Genomic DNA, 23,716 nt, shown 5'->3' on the forward strand with positions numbered 1-23,716 from the left:
TTTGTGACAGTTAATGGTCGATAATATACAATGTGATTATTGTTGCATCCAATGATAATGAGTCATCTCAAGTTACCTTACCAGGCTTTTCGATCTGTGTACGTGTGCCAGTCTGCTACTCAGCCGTTTTTAGTGTCGTCACGCAACGCTCCTCCCCACTGGGGAGACAGTCGAGATAGTTGACCCCTGAGATACTGACATGCTAGACTATAGACTCATCCAAACTCGCACTAGACGTGCGTGGAAAGGGTTTTGGTCGGTTTGTTTGTTTGTTTGTTTGTTTTTTTTTTTCGCGCTTTCAAGAGTTATTTTTGTTGGAGTTAGTTAGCTGTTGGGTCGACCTACCAAAAGGTTCTTTTCAGTGAAAATTTGCCAAATTTTGCCAACTACCAAAATATTAAAAAAACATGGACATCTGGTGCATAAATGCCTGAGATAATTAAACGCGCTAGATGGAAGCCCCCATAAGTATGCGGAACCGATTATGAATGTGATTAAAATATGCGGTATCGGTATTTAGACGATTTTCGACGCGGTATTTCGGTATTTGTCATTTTTTCTTACGGTATTGCGGTATTGGGTACCCCCCAATGTCCCCCTCCATAACGGGACCTTTCGCTGTAACAGTGAGCCAGATTACTTGCAGAAAGTATATGAAACAGGCCCTTTGCTCGAGGTAAAAATCCGTGTGTAAAGAAAGAAAACACGCGATCATTTGCCTAGATCGGCTCCACGTAATGAAATCCAACACAGCCTTGGATCCTGCATTCCACGGATTAAGGATTCCATTCACTAGACTTCGATTCTTTATCATTGGAACTAAGATTGCGAACGCTAAAAGTTCTTGGAATTCCGGATTCCTTAAGAGGTATTCCGGATATTCCACAAGCAAAATTTCCCGGATCCCTGATTCCTGAAGAAAAAATTTCCTGGATTCCGGAATCCACATTGCCTTGCACGTTTTTTCTTTCAATTTTTCTTACAAACATGTACCATGACACAAGAGTAAAATTCTCTCTTTTGCGCGTGTGACGTAATATAATCAACTGAAATTACAATAATACGTGTAACGAGCCTACATCATAAACTCATTTGAGTTTTCTGAAAAGAAGAGACTTTGATATGATTGTTTTTGTTTTCCCGGAGTTAAAAAAAGCAAACAAACCAAGAGGAAACGAAAAAACAATGGGATGAAAAATTTGCAACTTGTCGTAATCGACGTCATAGTCGCCTGCATTTGGCCAGTGGTTTTCCGATGGCGGTAAATTTGTGAGACCACCATGTTGGCATCTTTATCGTCTTTTTATGACAATATTCGCTCATATTCTCGGTCTGGGAGGAAAGCAGGTGATAAAAGACGAAGGGAAAGGTATTCTCTCATATTTTATGTTATAATAAGCTTTGTAATAGCGAGATGGGTGGCGTAAATTGTGTGTATAATTGACTGACAGTTCGACCTCTGGGTATATCAGAGCAAGTCAGTAGTGTTGTACGATCAAAGAAATTTTGAAACTTTGCCTTCAGAAATCGTACTATGTGTCTTACTCAGGGTGCAGTGAGAAATTGTAAGATAAGGCGGGTTTGATTTGTGCGGATATTCAGGGTTCGCAGAGGTAGGTCATAGAAAACCTGGAAAGTCATGAAATTTGCCTCGAATGTCATGGGATTTAATTGTTGGTCATGGAAAATTGAAGTTGTTTGTCAGATTAGTCACTGCAGACGTCAAAACAAGGGCAATGTGAAATATAGAAACAGGTAATTAGGTTAATGGTACACATTTTGGTGGACAGCAAAGATATATCTGTTGTACTGTTAGTAAGGTCAAAAAATACCCTAAAACGAGGATAGTTTTGATAGTTTTTGAAAGTGACAGCTACACTGTATACCTAATATCATTGAAAACGGGAAAAAGGTCACAGAAAAAGTCATTGAAGGGCTCAAAAGAGATTACAAACCCTGTTAATAATCCTTGTACTGCTGGTAGTCAATTTGCTACCGTGTGTAAGCTGTCTTATTTTTCTCTTGCAAGGGACGATGATGATGTCATTATAACGGATGTGCTACAGGTCAGAATTATTTTGCCCTCAGAATGTATAGAGGGTATTACATGGGCGCGGAGATACAAAATTTCTCTTCGAGTGTTGAAAAATATTTCACGAGTGAGCGCAGCGAACGGATGAAATATTTTTTCCAACACGAGAAGAGAAATTTTGTATCTCCAGGCGACCATGTAATGTTCTATTTATTATGTAAACACCAATGAAATGCCAAACCATTTTACTTAAATAGTTTTTTGGTCTGAAAGGTGCGGTTTATTATGAAGCCATAGCAATGGTGATATTTTCACATGTGAAGATACGGTATCAAGTTTTTCGCACGAAAGCTTACTTGGTATTTCATTGGTGTTTATATAATAAAGTCCTGTATTAATGATGTGCTCTCAATAGTTTGCCTCTCCTCATGACTGTCATCGTTGACCTTCTTTGCCTCGTGTGCATTTGATTGTGAATTCCAGATTTGTTGGTTTTAATTTGGACCATGTTTTGGCCAGTTGAATGTCAAATCATCTGTTTCATTGTGTCTGAATGCCTTTTATTTATGCCCAAACATGCAAAAGTAAAAGCCATTAAACCATTATGCTATTTTCAAGGAATAATCAGTTACTGTGTTCACCACCTTATAGGTTAACCCCCCCCAACAAATAATCAGTGACTGTGTTCACCATCTAATAGGTTAACCCCCTATAAGTTTGTCCCCTTTTTTGTGAGCTAGCCCCTTATTTTCCTATTAGTAAAATGGTTGTGTCCTAGGGTAAGCGAAGCAAGTGTTTGAGTGACCCAAGTGAGCAACAAAGCAAAACCGCATGACTTCAAAGGACCTTTTGAAGGTCCAAATTGAGTTGTGCCCGGGTTTGTCAAAAGTAGAAGGCTGCCGGCGAAAATTGCTGCCTACGTGGTTAATATCAGCTGGCTACCCTGCTTAGCATTTCTTTATGGATAGCGTTTTTTAAATAAAATATCCCTGCACTAGCCGCTTACTTTGACAGCTCAGCTGTCTACTTCAAAACTTTCTTACAACCCTGGTTATGCTGCTAATAAAAATTAACCTCTCCTATATACCAAGCTATACTTTTAGGTTAATTCACAGAGGGTAATTCCCTTTAGAGTGAGCTTGATTTCTTACAGGGCTAACTGAACTAAAATATGTGTATTATGCTAATTTAGAGACTCAAAACTATTTGAGTGTAAGCATTTCATAATTTGTTACATGTAGTCTTGAAAATGGCATCATGGTGATGCTAACACATCAGTTTGCTCATTCATGCAACCTCTGTTTACTAATTTAAAGACCTGAAACCATTCAACCTGTGGGGGTGGGGGGAGGGGGGTATTTGGGATTTCAAGTGATGGAGATAATCGAAGGATTTTTTGGGTTTGAAAGTTTTGATTTCAGGATTTTTTGGGATTGGAAAATTTGACAAGAACTGTATTTTTTGGGTGGCTTGAGTAAAGTAGCGATTTTTTTGGGTATTCAAAACAATGTTAAGTTGAAACAGAAGAAGCTCTTGGGTGTCTTGAGCATCATTAGAATGATTACCAGATGCGGAAAAAATAACCTCAGATGGTATGATGAATGAGCAAACACAAACACTCAATTTCTAATGTTTTTATTTCTCATGTTATTTTATTTAATGCTTTCTGGAAATTTTTAAGGCCCGGAAATTCTGTGTGGGATTCTTTTGGGGTTAAGTTTTGGTCCAGGGATGTTTTTAGGTTTTTTTGGAAACAGTAGATATTTTTTGGGGTTTTGATTTTTTGCCTCCATTCGATCATCTGCATCACTAGAAATCCAGTGTGCCTCCCTCCCTTGACTGTTTATACACATGACAGATATAGCCTTGGTAATGGCATCATGACCGAAATGTGAGCTTTTTACGCTTATGTGTTCATGTAAATTTTATGTAAACATTGTAAAATACAGGGCTCCAAGCTTAACTTTTTTCTAAGTCACCTTTGATAACATAAAATATTATTATAAAGTTACTGCAAGACAATGAACAGTACTGCTGTGTATGCCAAAAATAAAAACCAAAATGTCACTTTTGTGATATTGTACGTGTAATAATAATAATAAAAAAATAGTTTGGCAGCCATTTGAGTTGCTTTTTTTTTTCATGAACAACACATCTTCAAGAGTTCAATTGAAAAGCTATGAAAGCTTCTGTTTTTATCTGTTGTCAGTTTAACTTTATTTATTTAGTTTTGTTTTTATATTTAACCTTTCACTCAGACCCCACCAGCAAAGAGGTTAAGGAATATTGAAGGAGGTGAGTATGTTTTTTAGCAAAGTAACACTAGGGGTTCTGACATGTAAAAAATGACATGTAAAAAATCAAAGAATCAAAGGTTTTTCAAAAGTGCACTTTTTCGCTGTACACTGTTGGTAGTACATAAATTGTAACCCAATCGCTCCTTGAAATTTTTCTGAAAAATGCATTTTGAAGCTAGTCAAGCAGTTTTCTGGTCACTGCCTGACTGTAAAGACAGCTACAAAGAGGCCGTTTATAGGTTGTACACTTTGCAGCCTTCTGTTTCAGATGCAAACCGTCACCTTCTAAAGTTTGAGCATGCACAGAAAACAAAATCTGGAGACAGTTTTGGGGTTTAAAAGTGACACATCAGTCTTGACTTCTACTTTTTGCTTTCTGTCCTCCCCTCTTCTTTCTCTTTTTTTGCCTTGTTTTTTTTTCCACTTGCTGGTCATTTACTAGGCTTTGTTTTGGTTGGGAAAGTTTTGGGAAAGCTTTTAGGATCTTAAATGTAACAAATCAGGAAACATTACTTGTACATTAATTCTAAATGAATCATGAAAAATCTCCTGTAGTATCAATGTATTGGAAAAAATATGCCATTTTCTCTTTCACCTTGATTGAAGAGATCAGATGGGCATTTGAAGACTGCATTACATGTATATGTATTGTTTGTAAAGACTTAATAGCTGTAGAGTATACAGTACATGTAATAAATGTAATAACTATAAATGTGTTTGTTTCTGATTTGCTTGTTTATCCAGCTGCATGCGCAAGAACCAGTAACACCCCCATCCAAAGCTTCACAGATTTTATTAGAAGGGTGAAGAACTGGTCTGGCAGATACTTTTGGAACTATGTAGTGCAAGGGGAGACGGATGATGACAATCCATCTTCCCTGAGCAGAGATTTGGGGGATGCTGAGGAAGAGATGGAAAAATTTCACAGTTCTACAAACACCAGGCTTGCTAGTGTGAGTAACTATAACAAACATAACTATTGCTAACCTACTGCAATAATTTTTTTATTATCTGAAATGCCATTTGCCTGGAGCTGCAATAGGGATGAGTCATGTGGTAACTGTAACTTATTAGTAGATACTTGTACCATCATACATGTGCAACTGTAGATTGTACATGTACGCTTGTGAATCAAAGGAAGGATCTTATGTTAGTTCAAGGATCACGAAGAACCTTATTCCACTCATAATTTACATGTACATGTATGTTTCCTCTTGTGTAAATTTTCTTGGCTGTTCTACATACACTGTATACATGTAAGTTAGCAAGATGTTTTCCTTGTTTTCTATTTTATTATTTGTTGTGTCTGTTGGAGGGGATACTGTTGCTTGCTGCTCATCTTGTTCCCAGTCATCCTTGGTAAGGTCAGATGTAACGTCACTTATCAAGCTTGTTGGAAAAATCCACTTGGGATGCCTTTTGCTAATGCATCTCTTTGCAAGCCTTCTCTGCCTCTTGTTACAGTGTAATTCTTATCATTCATTTATTCGTTACTCCCGAGGGAGTATATCTGTTTTCACGGCCTGCATTACTAGCAATTTAGCAGCATAAATTAGGGGCAGACAGTTTATTCTAGTCAACGAGTCAAGAGTTTAGAGCATGTTTGTTCTTCAGTGGATTTCAAACTGCTGTATTTTCCGATATTATCCTGCTTTTCTACCTCGTGGAAATTTCTTTAAGTTTTCTTAGCTACAAGATGATCATGTACGCTTTCTTCTATCTTTTGTGTCTTCTTTCCATTTGTTGTACTTTTGTGAAACTTTATTATTTAAATCTTTTATTTTCATCCTTTTTTCCGTAGTCAAACTGTTAGATGTTTTCATTCAATAAAAGATAGTGAGTTGGAAGTTTATAATCTCACACCTCTCACTCACATACATGTACATGTACTGTAAACTGCGACTTATAAGACCTGGGCTTATATGTCTTTGTGACTTGGAGGTTTTAGGAGGGCTTTGAAATGGAGGGGCTTGTCCGAGGTGGCTTACATGTATTCAACTGGAATTGAAAAGGCACTGTGAAATTTAAGAGCACTAAAAAATCATCTATAGTAGTGCTGATTTTTTAACAAAGCTTCAAAATGTCAAAATATGTCAAATTCATTTTAATACACTTGGAACACAATTAAAAGGGGCTTATACCTGGGCGGGGGGGGGGGGGGGGGGGGGCGCTGGCTTGTAATTGGTAGTATTTTTTCTTTGCCCAGGGCCGGGTTGTTCGAAGCTGAGTTAAGATAACCCAGGGTTAGTGCAAATTTTGAACTCAGATATGAGAGCTTAAAAAGCCAACTCAGTTGAATTCTCTTTGCCTACAATTTGATGATTGGATATGCTAAAAAAACAGACAAAATTATCCGAGAGAGTGCATTTGATAAAAAGAAAAAGAAACCCGGGTTAAAATTTAACCTTGGTTAGCGTTAACCGGCGTTCGAACAACTAGGCCCAGGCCTATAACTAAAGTTGGGGGGGGGAGGGGTGGCTTATAAGTGAGGGGGCATACATGTATAAGCCACAGCTTATGGTAGTGGGAATTGGCTTGGAAACAAGGCTGTGCTTATGGATGATTGTGTTTTGTTTTTTCAGGGCTCCTTATCTATTGGATGGTCTCATCAAGGACAGTCAGGTTTAACAAGAAAACCATTGAGTAAGGACAACGGTCCAGAGGCCTCTGCAGCAGCAAGATCAACCCGCAAAGCATGGGCAACTCCAAAGCAGCCAAGTAGAGGTGTGACAGAAAATTCTGGTAGAATTTATGACCGTAAGTATTTGTATCGGTAAATGATTTACAGGTACAATTATTTGTTCTGTATAATGAATAGTTTATGCTTTTCAAACATTAAAAATTACCCATGTGTAATATCATGTACGTGTACACATACAGCTGTAATTGTATATAAAGTTGCATCATTTGCATTTTGATTGTGAAATTTGAATTAAGGTGACATGATGGTTTTGCTCCATTAAATCCTATACCAATTACGGAACATGTTAGGAGAAGCCATCTACAATGTGGGCACAACTTACTGACAAGACATACCTGTACATGTATTACTATTACAAAATGTACTAAGAAAAATAGTGTAAATTAAATACACTAGGCTACCGCAACAATCAAACATGTGCATGGCTTACACTGTAAATTAAAAAAATGAAACATGCTTCATTATACAAATAACCACACTAGCACCTCGCTTGCGTCAAGCTTACAGGAAGTAGTATATACATTTGTACACCCCAGGGTCCGAAATTGCGCCTTCCTGGTTGCCAATGCGACTAAAAATTTAGTCCTGGCGACCAGAATTTCATAGCTGGTCGCCAGCTAGCGACTTGTAAAGCTGGTTGTTATTGTGGACTTTAACGTTCGGAAAAACTGATTAAGAATTGAAACCTCGAAGCTATTTGCCAACAGGTGTCTTCCTTTTTGTCCTGCTGATATTTTTTAATTAAAAGTGAAAAGAATCTTCCTGTAATGATACCTCCACAACAGCTACAATCAATATGAGTTGAACGTTTCCAAGCCGCCATGTTGTTTTCAGCGTACGTTATGTACTTTGTGGACTGGTACGAGTAACGTGGCACAGTTGTGGCCTGGTACGAGCGACATGGCTGACTTGTGTTTTTACTCGTGTTTATGTTTCGTGTTTCGTGGTAGTTATCGGGAGAAAATAGAGTTTTGATATGATCAGTGCAGTCATGGGCAGACAGCTTTCTGTTCCTATGTTCTGGGTCAGATAGCTTTATATCTCCAAAAAGTAGTTTGTGGAAAAAATAGGAATTCACTCGTACACGTATGGTTGCTTTCTGGTATCGGGAGCAAAAGCTGTGCAATTTTTGAGCATAAAAAAAACGTCCATTTCATGCATTTTTTATTCGTGTTTAAAATTTTATTTGAAAAAAAGGGAGGGGGAATTTTTGGCGACCACAATTTGCCCTCTGGCGACCAAAAATTTATATTTGATCGCCAGTTGGCGCCCGTATTAAAAAGTTAATTTCGGACCCTGCACCCTGTATCATATACAGTGCTGTTGGAAAGGGGTCTCAATATACATGTAACTTGGCAACATTGTGCTGTAGTGGAGTTGAAGGGAAGTGACTTTACTTTGTATGTTATATCTAGTATTTGCAAGCAGAGTACATGTACTATGCATACATTGTAAAATAATGACAGTTTGCGTGTATAAAGTTTTATGTAGATCATCTATTTTATACTGAACTTTTTTACCACTAATTAACACAGATTTTAATAAAGATCAGAATCATTAATTTTTTATTTCATTTTCACCTGTGTAAATACACTAACAAGTACTCACAGTGTATTAGAAGCCACAGATTTTTGACAAAATCTTTTGAGAATTTTTTTGTCAGTATAACATAACACAGTCGAACCCTGCTTTACAGACACCCGCTTAAAACTGTCACCTCATTAGTACGGACAGTTTTCTTTGTCTGTGGGGAGAGCCTGTACATTTTCTCTAAATTCAACCTGCTTGATACGCACACCCCTTAATGCGGACAACAAACAATTTTTTCTTGTCCAATCAACAAATTCTCATAACAAGTTAACCTCGCTAATGTGAGCACTTACATCATTGTCAACTGTGTTTTGTAATAAACTTTCTTTTTTGATGGGGATGATAAAAAACCTTCAGTTAACTCTCAGTGTCTGTCTTATTAAAAACAGGGTTTAACTAGAAAGTCATTATAATATGTACACCTGTATTGTGTTTTATGTCCTCACTCTTCATTTAAACATACTGTGTTACTGTTTTTTCCTACAGCATCAAAATATAGAGACATTCCACAAAGCAAATCCCACAAGCCCTCTCAAAGTAAAAGGGAGTGGCCATTGGCATCAAAGAATTCTCAGGGATCACCTCAGACCAGCAGACCACCGTCTCGAGCAAGAGGACAAACCCGTCCAACTACAGGAAAGAAATCACCTGGTGACAGAAGCAGATTTATCAGCACAGCAGAGAGGGTATCATAATGATTATTATTTAATTGTTATGTTTGTACCACCTTAGGAGCCATGTTTTTATGCATTAGCATTAAACATTAACAGGGTCCAAAGAAAGTCAGTTTTACAGCTGGTCCTTTAAGCAAACATGTAGATAGCATCTCTGAGCCTTAAAAATGACAAGCAGAATTTATTACAGTTCCTCTGCGATTTGAATCCTCCCCCCTAAAAAACTTCACTTGCCTATCAGGCAGTAGAACAGAATTCACTAGCCTTAAGGCAAAATCCACTAGCCCTGGGCTATCAGTCATGACTTTCTTTGTGCGCTGATTACTGTTATGATGATTATTTTTCAGTGCACCTACACATTGTAGTTCTCAAAGTTACAACTATACACAGAACCAACCGGACAAATCAAACAGAGTAGCCTTTTGTTGCTGACTGTTGGCATAGTAACAAAATTACATGTATATATAAACAAGACTACATTGTAAAAGCCAATGTAATATTTTATGTCCAACAAAGTCCAACCAGAATGGTGATGTGATCAGGCACTGTCATCTTCTTTAAACAAGGAACTGTTTCATCCTTAAACAGGTTGTTCGCTTAGATGAGCGGGACAGGTACAAGCAGCTGGTGGCACAGTTTACCACTCTGCAGACACCTGATCACACAGAACAGTTATGGAATACAACATGTGAGCATCCACTAGAAGTTCAAACTGATTTTCTTACCAAGACAAGATCTCATGCAAGGTAAACAAAGTTCTAACATCAGGTCATTAAGTTGTTGTTGTTTGCTTGTTGTTAATAAGTGAGGGCAGACGACAGGGGTCTGAGACCAGGGATTTTACCCTGTCACCAGCTAATTTGGTTCTTGAGAATGTGAAACTTTTTTGTTCTTTTTTCTTTTTCACCTCGACCATCTCCCAAGAGGCATCCTCTGTAATTTCTTGGGGCTTTTGATTTCTATTCTATTTGAATCTTGATTGCAGATCAAAGCATTTAAGATCTTACACTATAGACATGTCACTACCAGTCTAAGCAAAATTAATTCACTTATTATTCAAGTATCAGTTGACATCATCCCCAATAATTTTCTCATCATTTTATTTGACAAAGATTATTACAAGGACAGTGATTTTAATGTCAGAACAAAAATAATCATAGGTGATAGTCATTTGAGTTTTTTTTCTAAGTCATCGCCAATGTTGTAATTTTTGATTTGATTTAAATTTGTTGTACCTGTCCACACCCATAGACAGGCGTAAAGTCAATGTACATGGAAATTGTAGCCTTGGTGACCTTGCCTCAGTTGCCTCAGTTGTGAAATTAATAATTATTATTAATAATTATTATTATGTCTTTCGTCTGTGGTAGATCGGGTGATGGCAGTGTTTTATCACCAAGATCAAGATTGTTACCACCTCCTGTATCATTCACTGTCCCAGCCTCCCCTCCTCAGTCACCCACAAGGCTGCGAGTCGTGGCATCACCAAGGAAAACTGCTAATAGGTCACACAAGCCCACTCCTGATGTTAGTTTATATTCCAGGCCGGGTGAGTACGCTTTTGATGCTTGTGTCCATATTGTTTCACTAGTAGTCAAGGCAAAAAAGAATTCAAATGAACACAAATGAAGGATAGTCCTCACAGTTGTGAGCACAATTTATGCAATTATGTATAAAGAAGCCCGAAAAAAATTCAGGACATCAACGGGATTTGAACCTGTGACCTCGCAATACTGGTGCGATGCTCTAACCAACTGAGAGCTATGAAACCACTGATGTTGGGAGCTGGTCAATTATTTGTGTTCATATGTTCCCGTGAAAGAGATGAATGTGATAGATGTAACTATATGAAAATAATAAATCATGATGAACTGCGGAAATGAAGTCAAATAAAGAATGATCCTTGCAGTTGTGAACGCAATTTATGCAATTACCATATTTATTCGATTAACCGCCCTTATTCGAGGTGGGCGCTAATTTGAGGTTGGGCGCTTATTCGAATAAAATGGTATGCTCTGAAAGTTATAAAAATGGCCATGAAAGGGAAGATGCTTACATGTAGATATTTTGTCAAGTTCTCTCAACACTCATAAAGGAAATGCATTGAGATCAGTTTGGAGAATTTGTGCCCTTGGCATCTACATAAACTTAGAGGGCTTGTTTATTAATAACCCCCCCCCCCACCCCTCCTAAAAAAAAGTAAATGAATGAATAAATAAGTGAATGATAAAAATATAGAAACACTTTCTTAGGCTGGATGGTCTTGTCATGAAGCAGTGTTGTTGATTATGTACTCCTTGTCAAAGATTATTTGTACACAGTGTTAAGAAAATGCCACACAGTTTATTGCTACCTTAAAAAAAGAAATAATATTATCATTGCAGAGTGAATTTGCACATTCAACTGGAATTACTCATTAATTTCATCCCTTGTACTCTTTAAAGTATTGAGTCTGACTGTCTTCTTGGTGCAATTACAGGTGCAAGAGATACCTCGACTCCACACAGCAATCTTAGATCAAGGTAAGGAATTGTGGCTTTAAAAAGGTACAACAGAGAGAGCAGCGCTAAGCCAACACCCATGGGAATATCATTAGTGTATTATTTAATGGATGCCACTTGTTTATCAAAGGTTTTAGGAATAAAAGTTTTGGGCTCAATAATGCTCATGTCTGTAGGTTCCAAGAGTGGCCAACATCAATTTTCTCCCAACAACTATCAATATGGAATTACAACAAAAGGTTATAAGAATGGATAACATGATCACCAGAACAAAATGTATTGTTATTTCATCAGAATATTTCTCTCAACTAATTCTTTAAGGAAATATATGGATATTAATCTGGGAAATACTCGTAAGGCTGAAAGATTTGTAATTTATTATTACTGAATCAAACACAGTTTCTCACTTTCTACACACTTGTGGTGGACAGAAAAACCTCTAAAATGTTTGAAACTCATAGTGTAACTGTGAGCTGGATAGAAGTCCTTCCGCTGCAGAGTTCTGATTTATTTATTGTGGCTTGTGTATGATCTTTATTTTTATTTTTCTCACAGAACACTTGACAAATCCACTGTACAGAGTCCGTTTGATGAGGCCTGGACTCAAAAATGGTAAGTGTAATGTTCAGTTTAAGGAATGGAGAGATTTTAAGACATAACACATAAAGGATCAAACTCCTCCAGGGCTAAAAAAAACTTGTCCTTTGGGCGAGCATATCTCTCAGCCTTTTTGCCTAGGACCACTTCTTGCTCGTTTTATTTAATGATTTTGTTGGAAAAAAACTTGTTTGGACCCTTGCCCATTGGACAAGTAAGCTTTAAAAGCTACATGCCCGGCAAGAAAATCTAGTACTTTGTTAACAAGCAACTAGCAACTTTATTAATCGGTCTTCATTACAGACGTTAAGCTTCACGTTTACGTCAACCGGCAAACGCGAATTTGTACCACGTGACCACGTTACTTATTACTTGTCGTTTCTACACATAAATTAGTAGCTTCGCATTTTTTTATCCAGGAGAATTGTTTTGAGCAGTTTTTATCTGCTCATTTTCTAGTTTGAGAAATTCTCAACTTGAATCTGCCGTTTGCCGTATACGTGAAGCTTAAACTCTCTATTAACCCTTTAAGCCCCAATATCCACATACAAATTCTTCAAACTGATCTCTATACATTTTCTTAAAGAATAAGTTGAGAGAATTTGATGAAAGATCAAAGCATCTTTTTAGATGATCAATTTATTAATTCTCATAACCAAATCTTTTGACAATCGATGGATATGGTTGGGAGAAAATTGATGTTGGTCACCATTGGGACTTAAAGGGTTAACTGTTTTGCAAACATTTCAACTTTGTAATCATGCATACACAATGTAGGCGAAGTCAAATGAATTTGAGAAGCTTTACCTTATTATACATGTTAGCAGCCGTGTCATCTGTTATTATTTTGTTCACAGGAGAGATGTTTTGTCAGATGACAATTTATCAAGGCAGCGGGAAATTTCTCGTGAAGAAAGAAAGCTAAAGGCAATAAAACAAAAGGTGAGTTCGTTAACACGAGGTCAGTGCTAAACTCATTTCATTGGATTTCACGTTAGCAATGTGTTTTCAGAGGATGGGAGCCTTCTTTACCCTCGCCTGCATAACTGTACTGTAGTTTTAAAAAGGTGACCTGTGTCTCCCCTTGGCCGCCATTTTTCATTGTTTCCTTAGAATGCCCCCTGCTCTTATTGTAACTAGTGTTAGGGTTAAGGTCAGGATTGCCTTGTTTTGCGCGAACGAACGAGGTACGCCTTGACTTGAAAAGAAACTACAAGGAGATGCTAGTATCTCGCTCTGACAAAGGGTTATCACTTGAAATCTCAGCTCTGAATCGCTTCATGATGGCAGTATTACTTTATCAACTCACTCCAAGCTAAACTTTTTTGTCCTTCTTCTAAAACAGTTTCATTGGTGGCCGGCAGAAGATGTGATTTGACAGTCGTCCAAATATTATTTAGTGCAACTCAGAAGTATGTGTTAGAAAAAACGGCGTTCTTTGAGACTAACACTTTTATATCGTCATTTCTTTACCTGCTTATCACAGCGAGATGAGGAAACACAAGCGCTCAAGGATAGAATTCAGCAGAGATTGAAGAAAGGATGGGACTTTGAAGATGAAGAAGAGGTATTCTGCTACTTGATATCTAGCTTGCGACCGCAGACGTATTTCCGGTTGTTACTGGGAAACTGCCCACCTACCCCTCCCCTAAGCCAACATTTTCCCCTATGTGAGAACTAATGTTAATGTTGGCTTAGGAGAGGGGTAGGTGGGCAGTTTCCCAGAAACGGAAAATGATCCCTTCTCCCTTGGCTACTTGTCTAACAGCCACGTGATACACTTTTGCATTGTACATTCATTCTCTGAGCTGAATCTTGCGTTTATTTCATACATGTATTTACGCTGCGACATGTATCTGGACACAAACACGTTTCAGTACAATGTCGTTTTGCTACATACTGCTGAAGTAATGCTTTATTTTGGTAACAAGTGAAGACTGTAAGAGACCCTGCCATGATCTTTCACCTTCCCATACAATACTGTTGATTCCCCCCGACGGTTTATTGGGCCCTTTTTAGAGTGCCATTCCACTAATTCTGGGATTAAACACGTCAACTACTGTACAGAAAAAGGGCCTTTCACATCAGTAGGAATTGTTTGGATTGTTCAGGAGGATGCTGAAAATTATTTTTGTTCTTTATAACAGGCAGAAGAAGAAGCTGAGGAAATAACAGAGTCGTTCGTGGTGCTCACGCCTGACATGGATCGAAAGGTAAATCAGGTTTATCATTGCAGTGTAAGTTTTAGAAGTGGGGCTTTAACTCTCTACGGTTCAAAGCTCACCGACTTTTATTGGATCAGACTGTGAACAGGTTTTACCGTTATGATTGGCTTTTAACACCACAGAAGGAGACATTGGACTATTTTTCTACATTTTGAATGATCGGTTACAGACGATAATCGGCTCCCAATTAATGTCATCAGAATAAGGAATTTTCGGTAGCATTTGGAAGTACCGGATTCAGAGATTCAGCTGGCGGACCTGCACCCTTTGTGTCTCAGGCGCGAACGGTGAGTGCCGGAGGCACGAACTTCGAGCGGGGTCTGGGAGCATAATCACGTGGGAAATTGGACTCTCTAAAATACAATTTCGTGCGTTCCCTGGAGCGGAATTGATTAACCGGAAAGGTCTTTTAAGACATTAAAAATGTTCGCCAAAAATGAAATATTTGATTTGACAATTATAATTATCGTATTGCAGGTTTTCGTTTTCTTATAATAGGTGTAAAATCTATCTTTGATTAATAAAAGAAAAAAAGAAACGATTTTCAAACTTCACATGTCGAATAATGGGACGTTGCGTTCGGCATCCGGCCTGAAACGAAACCTGTTAACAACATTTCGTCGTTCGGTTGTAAACACTCATCTAAGGGAAAGTTCTTGCTAGAGGCAACAAGGTGGAATCAGACATGGCTCAAGACAACTTTTATTTGTTTTGACCAGGTGGACGCCGCCTTGGCTCCAGGCTACCCTGATGATCCGCTTGTGGAAGGTTTCCGAGTCACTCTTAAACGCAGTGATATCGCTACACTTGGTAATCTCAACTGGCTCAACGACGAGGTATGTTTTGAAATTAAACGAAACAAATCATCGTATTTAACTTTTCACGTAACTATATGTAGAAAGCCTCGGTTCTCAGGTATTATCCTGTATTTATTTAAGTCAACGATAATTACTGTACTCTAAAAGTTTTATTTCCTGAATTAATTTTCTTCCATTTTTGTAGGTCATCAACTTCTACTTCAACCTGTTAGTGGAACGAAGTAACCAACAAGGCAAAGTTAAAGTGCATGCGTTCAATTCGTTCTTTTATCCCAAACTCATTAAGTCCGGCTATGCAAGTCTCAGGCGTTGGACAAAGAAGGTAATGCGAATTTGAGCAGTGAATTGCTACTTTGGGGTTGCCACAGGTCAGCAGACCCTGAAAGGGTATTCCCCGGACCTAGGATTTGACCAAAATACATGTGGGATTCGAGAAAACGTTAACGGGATACGGGATTGGCAAATAAATAGATATTCGGGATAGTGATGAAAAGTTAGCCGCAACAAATAACTAGTGAATAGGACTGGATATCAGGAGTTTGAGTAGCCAATCAGAGCGCGCGAAAAATACTATCCACTGTTTGAGTATGTACTAAAAACATAATCAATAAAAGTCTGACGGGCTTTATAACCATTTCATTTTATTAACAATGAAACAGTGCAGTATAGAACTCTATGCTTCATCACGATCATACATATCTCACGCCGAGAACAGGCTGAATTATTTGCAGTTAGTACTTCCTGTCCTATGGTTATAACTGATATATTTATCTATCTACGTTATTTCCAGGTTGATATATTTGCTATGGATTTAGTCCTTGTTCCTGTTCATTTAGGAATGCATTGGTGTTTAGCGGTGAGAAGTCACTTTACTTTTTCTCCCCCAGGGACTGAGACTGCCACTTACAGTGGCGGATCCAGATCGTCAGATAGGGGGCTGGGGAATGGCCGCTTTTTGCATAGTGGATATACTTATCCCCTTCCCCTGTCTACCCCAACCCCTTCCCCCCAAAATCAATGTTCAATTTTGGACCCTGAAGTCTTTTTTTTACTTCAGACAACATTGATTCGGGGGGGTGAGGGGATTTACGGCGTTTAAAAGGAATGAAATAATAAATGAATGAAATGTTTGTTAAAAGCACCCGTTTTAAACAAGTGTGTCAACTACTTTTGTCCCTGATTGTACATGTAACCTTAAAAATACATCCGATTGAAAGCCCCCCTCCAAATGTATTGAAGTGAATTCATTTTATTCTGACCTTTCTTTTAGCCGTATTTAAAAAACCCAGTAAATACAAAACGTATTTTGATCAGCATTTGTATAGCTCGTTTCGAACTGTCTTTTTTTCTCTATTCCCGTTTACAAGCCCACTTAAAAACCCCTTACGAAGCTGTATAAGCCTTGCAGGGCCCAGTTCCTTAAAAGATGGTTACGTTTAACCCAAGATTACGCCAAATTTTAAGCATGCTGGTGCCAACTTAACACTTGTAACTTTTTAAGTAATCTGTTAAAAGGTTTGGGAAATTTACAGCGCTTTGGTAACAATTTCAACATTGAAAATAACAAAGCAAGAAGCCTTTGCTTACCTTCCGCAAATTTCTCTTTTATGACCACGACGAACAACCCCCCCCCCCCCCCACCACCTCCGCACACTTTGTCATTTTTTCAGTGTTTTTTGTTGTCTATTGCAGGCAGTTGATTTCCGGAAAAAGTGTATATCATATTACGACTCACTGAAAGGCTCCAACAATCAGTGTTTATCAGTACTCAGGTGAGACTGTTAGTGTTGGCTAACCTTTATTTATAAACGGGTCGAACGCGTTTTGAGGTTTACCTGAAGCAGACTTGGCTTGTGAGCTCCTTGTAGTCTGCAAGCGAGCCCTCCATATATGGCGAGCCCCTCGCACTCTCGTCTCCTTTCGCGTGTTGCTCTCGCGTGACTTCTCGCTCGCGACTTTTCCGGTAACCCTCCGTTTAGCACTCGTTTAATAATTGATTGTTCAACCTGGTAAGTAGTGCCTGCCAATTAATCAGTGTGTACTATATCACGGACGAAGGACCAGGATTTAACTAAGTTTGAGTCGTCCGTGTCTGTGATTGATTTGGTTTTTATTTGCAAAGGTGTTGTCTAATTATTTTATGATTTAGTGCGTTTGAACAAGAAAATCCCCTGTGAGCTAGACCAAGGATTTGTACGCTACCTCGCAGACATGTGTGTTGTTAGTTTGCTTCTAGATAATAGTATACGGTAAGGTTGTGAACAGTTAACTATAAAAAAACCTCCTAGCCTGACGTTCTTTTTTTACAAAACTTGACTGACAGATCTTACCTAAACGATGAATCAGTGGACAAGAAGAAAGTGCCTTTTGATTTGAACGGATGGAAGACGGCATCTCCGAAGGTATTTGCACCTGAAATCTGAATCTAAGTGTTTTCTTCGGGTACTCTGGGCTTTCCCCTTTGCTCGAAAAGCAACACTTCCAAATTCCAACTCGACTTAGAACGCGCGAACGCTTATAAAGTTCTCTTGGTAAAGCAACTACATTTCTATCTTGTTGACAACACTAATTAAAGAGTGAGGAGAAACCCGAGAAACACTACGTTCATTTATTACTTGTTTCGATTCTTGTTATTTTAGAAGTGACATTTAGTACGTTAAAGTGAACGTATGGTCTGGTTGTTCATTTTTGTGGTGTTTGGTACTGAGTCATTGTGTTTGCCATGTACCTGCTTCGATTATGCAGCCACTAGACTAGCGACGATGCTCTCTTGGGTGGTACAGGGGTGTTAGCACTCGCCACTCACTAATTTGGCCTTGGGTTCGTATCCCCGAGGCTACGCCGCATGTGGGGTTAAGGTTATTCGTTTTCGCTCGAAATTTAATGCATAATGGCCCAAATCTACTGTTCATGCTCATTTGCATTAGATTCGACACATGCGAAATGCGATTTTTTGAACCAGGCCTTATAGTTGAAGGTTTCTACATGGTGCAGCACTTCACTATACCAATTTGGCACCACTAATGATATTTATATATATTTTTATTTTTATTTTTTCTCGTCTAACAGGATATACCTGAACAGCTAAACGGATGTGACTGTGGAGTTTTCGCCTGCAAGGTATGGCTCTTAGAATGCTAACAGAATGTAATGTAGCTTTCAAACAAAATGCTCTAGAAACAAACATGACCATGACTGTGGATTCGAGTAGTGACCTCCTAACTGCAGGCATAAAACTTCGAGTCGCATACATGTAATACGTTAGTTTTAACTTTCCACCTTTGAGATAAATACTTAAGATAGGCTTACGTTTGGCGTTCGAAGCTGTCTTGAAAATGACGACCGAGCTCTCAGCACTAGGTTTTTCCTTTTTTTCAGATGACCGAGATTAATGATTTTTTTCCATTGTTTTAGAACCAGCAGGTCATTATTTTCTTCGCTGAAGAGGACAGTGGGTCATTATTTATTAAAGAAAGTAATGACCTCTGTTGTTCCTCCATAAAAACATGCTCTTCCTTTTATTGGAAAAAAAAGAACCTATTAGAAACTGAAAGGTGCATTAAAAAAATTCCTGGACGACGTTATTTTGTCGTATTTTGTTTGTTTGTTTTTCGTAGGTAACACTGAAAGAAAGGTGACTAATAAATAGCTAAGCTTCTCTATGGTTTGTTCTTTTTCAGTATGCCGAGTACCTTTCAAGAAGAGCAAACTTCGATTTTGATCAGGTACAGATTGAATAAATACAAATTTTATGAAGGGAATAGAACGAAAAAAATAATAGTCAAAAAATCGTGACCGTCAGAGCTCCTTCAACCTGACAGTTGCCTTATTTGTTCTTTTTGTATCTTTTTTAGAGACACATGCCTTACTTTAGGCGACGAATGGTGTACGAGATTCTGACCAAACAACTTTTGTGATGCGTTACTACAGAGACCACTTCGTGTCACTATCGTTCCCTTGATGTCATGAAAAAGGACTTACTCTGCAACAGAAGAAATCCTCAATATCCGATGTAAAGATTTTTTTTACAATATGGCAGCATCGCGAAAAAAATAGCTGCTTTACAACATTGAACTAAATGGTCATATTTACTGAAAAGTTGTGATAATATGAAGAGAGAAGATAACTTGGTTTGGGTCTCCTAACACAGATATAGCCCAGATGCCAATACCCAAACCCAACCCTTACCGACAGCTCGGATGAAGTGTGAATTGTTTTTGCCTTTAGATAAAACAATATTTAATAAAGAGACTGTTCATTGCCACATTGTACAGTTCACCTTTGAGCGATGTTACATTACGGTGTTATTTAAATTCAGGTTCAACGTCGATACGAAATCCAATACCAGGAATGGCACTACAAAGAGGGAATGTTGTTTACCATTTTGATAGAGAGCTTTAGATTCGAGGACGAAGACGAAAAGGAGGACGAAATTTGATTTTAAGTTTTTTCGCGTAGTCTCTGAAACATATTCCCTGGAATTTTTCTAGAGCACTTATTTTATTAGGGGAGCTTAAGACATCTGAGTATGTCGAGGGTAGTCTCCTTGTCTGATTATGCTGGACTGAGAAAGAGATTAAAATAAACTTTTGTATGAAAACAATGTGTGTGGTATTTTTTGTAATTCACCGTGTCCACATAGACCATATTGCACCTTGTTGACTCTCCCCCCTCCCCCCCGAAAAAAAATTGTCTAACCATTGAATTCGATTTCTCTTGGGACGACTTTCAAACCCAGCAGAAATTGGAAACAATGGTTATGTAAAATTTGGGAGTAAACAAGGTGTATTTTGGAACAGCAAGTGGTAACGTTTGCGCATGCGTCAAACTTGCTGGGAAGCACTTGTTGACGGGAAATCGTAATGGCCGAAAGCCGTTCTGAAGCACTTTCAATGGAGATTTTTTTGCATACCCAATCGACAACAGACATGTCTTATAGATTGGATACTTTGGCTAAGCCATGTTGAAGTGTCATGTATGGGAGAAGGACCATTTAGGTGGTTAATTTTCGTCCATTTGGCTCCTCTGATGAAGCAGATAAAGCGTTCACGAGGTCGTTTGTTGTGGTATGTTGATTTGTTGACATTCAAGCGGTCACGGATTTCTGAGTTATCGTCCACGATCTGCAGAGCTGCCTAACATTTAGGTAAGATATACCCCTTGATTTACTTTGTGAAATGTGGAGCAGCATCATCGAATGTTATGTGTTAAAATTATAGCAGCCTGAATTCAACGTAATTTATGTGTGTTGGTATTTTTGTAGTATTTGACCCTGACCGTACAGCGAGATCCAGTGATATATCCCACACAAGCGACTAAACAGGTTAAACTTCTCTTTCGGTCACTCCGTATTTTCACTTTTAATGGTTAATTCAAAGGGGGGAAGTTCGAGTATTTTGATACTATTTGGCGGCATGAAATCAACAAGCAAATTTCCTACTCTTACAAGTAAGGCCATAATCGGATGTTTCCTTCCATTTTCGAAAATTTGCTTTTCTGGTTTACATTGGTGCTCTATGGCGATTACTTATTCTCAGAGATTAAGAGATCGAGGCGGTGGATGGTGAAATATTATTTGCTAAAACTTCGTTAAAGATGGACAAATTTTTCTTGTCCTTTTCAACCTTGTTTTTAGATTTTTCGTTAACATCTAAAAGTATATCCCAACAAAACTTATTTGTAAGAGCATTGTTTCGGAACACTCTTTCATTCTTGAATGTTTGATTTTGCATCCAAGGGGGGGAACACTGATGAATTTGCATTTTAATAATCATGCACTGTAAGCTCTTAGATTCACTGACAAGAACCCTCACCATCTGGAAGATTATTTTATTCTGATAATTATTCAATGATGATTTGTTTATACATACAAAATTGGCGCCTAAAAGAATTGTAATGTTATGCTTAAAATGTTTACTTAATGTCTTGAAACATAACTGAAATCAGTATAAAATATGAAAATACACATATGTGCATTCTTTTCCCTGCCCTACTATAAAAGTGATTTAATAAGTGTGATTTAATGCATTTTCATATGACCATTGCAATGTTACTCCCACTTTGACACTAGCACAAGTTCAAGCGCAAAACAATTCTTGCCCTTGTTCACCTTTGCACTTGCTGGACTGCCATTTCTGTTTGAAGTACAGACAACACTGGACATGAAATCCCTGTATTTGATTCCTTACATTGGCATCCACATAAGAATTAGCTTCATCACATACAATGTATTTGTACGCTTACAAAAATCATAAATGTTATTATTCCTTTTCTATCCAAAAGATTTCTTTCCTTTTTGAATATAAATTCGTATCCATGACACTTGAGAAATCCTGAAAAAATATCTAAAGGGGTATCACTAGTAGCTGTTGTGGGCAACAACTAAATGCCATAGGGGTAACTTTTCACTCTCTGATAGAAATAGATCTTTTGATACTCTGGGTCTCATATATTCAGTGTTTGTGCACATGAATTTAGGAGCACTTGGTTTGCCAATGTCGGTTTGGCTGTGTATACACTGTAGTAGCGTATATAGGCATATATCATAGGCTGCACAAGTTGCAATTTATGTAAAATTGCCCCTGAAACAATCTCATTGATGCTCCTGGTGTCGCAAGATGACAAGTTATGAAAAATTTCATTTCCCTTTTTCCTGTTGCAGGAGCTCCCTATGAGATGCTCAGCACTAAACCTTGTTGATTCAGGTGATAGACATTGAGGACGACTGCATCGTCACATTTAAACCAGTCGCACTTTCCACTCAAGCCATAGCAGAGCTGGTACAAAATGGCGACTATCCGTTTTTTATTTTACCCTATGCTGTCGCAGAATGTGAAGGGTCTGTCACTCCATCCTGAACTGCGTCAAATAGCCTTGGTGCCCCAGAAGACACACAGACAAGCTTTAATTTTAATGAGTCATACATTGGCTCACTTGAAGCTACCATAAAGTCAGACTTTATAAATATCAGGCTTTAAGATCCTTATGTTCTCCTCATGTTGAAATTGAATGAAAAGGAAAAGTTAGAGCTAATTTTCTCTCATTTTCAATTTTTTAATCTTAGCCCAGATATGGGCTAGTCAAGGGAGCTAGGCATTATTAGTTATATCTTAAATAATTAACACATGTGCAGTAGAAAATACCAACAACAATTTATGAAAAGCAAAAATGCAGAGTGCAAGCATGGAAGTATCAGAAGCAGAAAATTCATTTCAATGTCTCAGAGAGAAAATGCAGTTTTAGATATGACTATGATCTTTACTGTTTTAAGTATTTTCACTGTTGTGTGCATATTTGCAATTTTCTAGTATGTAGAAGTGTGGGGAGTAAAGGGAAGGATTTTTCATGGTTAGGGTTACCTCAGTAAAACACATCTGCAATATGAAACATCTTGTACCACACTCCTGTTTTGGCTCATCTAATTCTTTATTTTAGAAGTATAAGGGGCATCTTGGAGTAAAGAGCCTCCATATTACAAAATTCTGCCTACACCCCTGAATAAGTTAAGGCATCATATAGATTTAATAGATGTCATTTCTTGAGTTTGGGTCTTCAGTTTTATATCATCTAGTCAAAAAAGGAAACATACAATTTCATAGCCCTGGGTGGGATATCTTTGAAATTTTATCAGTCGCAGAATTAGGGCACTGCACCTGCTTTGGCCACTGGTGGTTAGGATGGGGTATCTCTGAAAAGTAATCACTGGCACAATCACTGCACTAAGGTTGCACATCTCTGAAAAACAGGGCGTTCCTAAACCATAACTGACGTGAAATCGTATTATTGCAAGGGGATTGTCGCAAGAACTTCAGTTATGACTATATAAACAGACTAGCATTTAGAATTTTTTTTCACAGCGTTTTATTCAAATCGTAAGCGTCGGACGTTTTGTACTCGGTCACAACTTACATGAAGAGATTTTTTCCCAGTTATCCAGTGTTTAATAGAGGCGTTTTGCAGCTGTTACACAGAACCCCATCGACGTGTCCGCGCGCAAGCCAAAACACGAAACAATAATCACTCATGGACCACAAACCGCGCAAAATTGCGAAATCTGCGATTTATTAGCCATGAGACCAATCTAGCATATTACAAAGAAGACTTTGTCTTATCTGCACTCCACAAAGATAGAACAGATGACTAAGACGATGGTAATTTTTAAAAGAGGCGCCATTTTTCTTTGCTGCATTCGCTGCGATCCAATACCACCACAAACTTCCGTCCAGCGGCTCGCGCATACTCGCAACGTTACCACTTGCTGTTGTATTTTGGGCAATGTGAA

The 23,716-nt window shown here is 38.2% G+C and overlaps 1 protein-coding gene and 1 long non-coding RNA gene across 2 annotated transcripts; both read left to right on the forward strand.

The window, feature by feature from the left end:
- Nucleotides 1-1,229: 1,229 nt before the first annotated feature.
- Nucleotides 1,230-20,038, forward strand: LOC140930882 (sentrin-specific protease 1-like). Its single transcript, XM_073380594.1, has 21 exons — nucleotides 1,230-1,369; nucleotides 2,030-2,066; nucleotides 4,291-4,327; nucleotides 5,074-5,282; nucleotides 6,912-7,086; nucleotides 9,107-9,306; nucleotides 9,883-10,040; nucleotides 10,665-10,843; nucleotides 11,774-11,816; nucleotides 12,351-12,407; nucleotides 13,250-13,334; nucleotides 13,879-13,959; nucleotides 14,540-14,605; nucleotides 15,337-15,453; nucleotides 15,620-15,757; nucleotides 16,226-16,291; nucleotides 17,128-17,207; nucleotides 17,759-17,837; nucleotides 18,505-18,555; nucleotides 19,116-19,160; nucleotides 19,290-20,038. The coding sequence occupies exons 1-21, from the start codon at nucleotides 1,281-1,283 to the stop codon at nucleotides 19,350-19,352; spliced, it is 2,055 nt and encodes a 684-aa protein (XP_073236695.1). The 5' UTR covers nucleotides 1,230-1,280; the 3' UTR covers nucleotides 19,353-20,038.
- Nucleotides 20,039-20,234: 196 nt separating this feature from the next.
- LOC140930883 (uncharacterized) lies at nucleotides 20,235-22,821 on the forward strand. The gene is made up of 2 exons (XR_012164898.1): nucleotides 20,235-20,581; nucleotides 22,097-22,821. It is a non-coding gene; the product is annotated as an uncharacterized lncRNA (long non-coding RNA).
- The last annotated feature ends 895 nt before the right edge of the window (nucleotides 22,822-23,716 follow it).

Source organism: Porites lutea, chromosome 3, assembly GCF_958299795.1.
Source record: "Porites lutea chromosome 3, jaPorLute2.1, whole genome shotgun sequence".
NCBI lineage: Eukaryota > Metazoa > Cnidaria > Anthozoa > Scleractinia > Poritidae > Porites > Porites lutea.

What these genes read in the sequence shown, in the direction of transcription:
- LOC140930882 (XM_073380594.1), top strand. Translation starts at nt 1,281, where the DNA reads ATGTTGGCATCTTTATCGTCTTTTTATGACAATATTCGCTCATATTCT. An exon ending in GAGGCCTGGACTCAAAAATG is followed by an intron (nt 12,408 to 13,249) that starts GTAAGTGTAATG and finishes TTTTGTTCACAG; the next exon opens with GAGAGATGTTTTGTCAGATG. An exon ending in TCAGGCGTTGGACAAAGAAG is followed by an intron (nt 15,758 to 16,225) that starts GTAATGCGAATT and finishes CGTTATTTCCAG; the next exon opens with GTTGATATATTTGCTATGGA.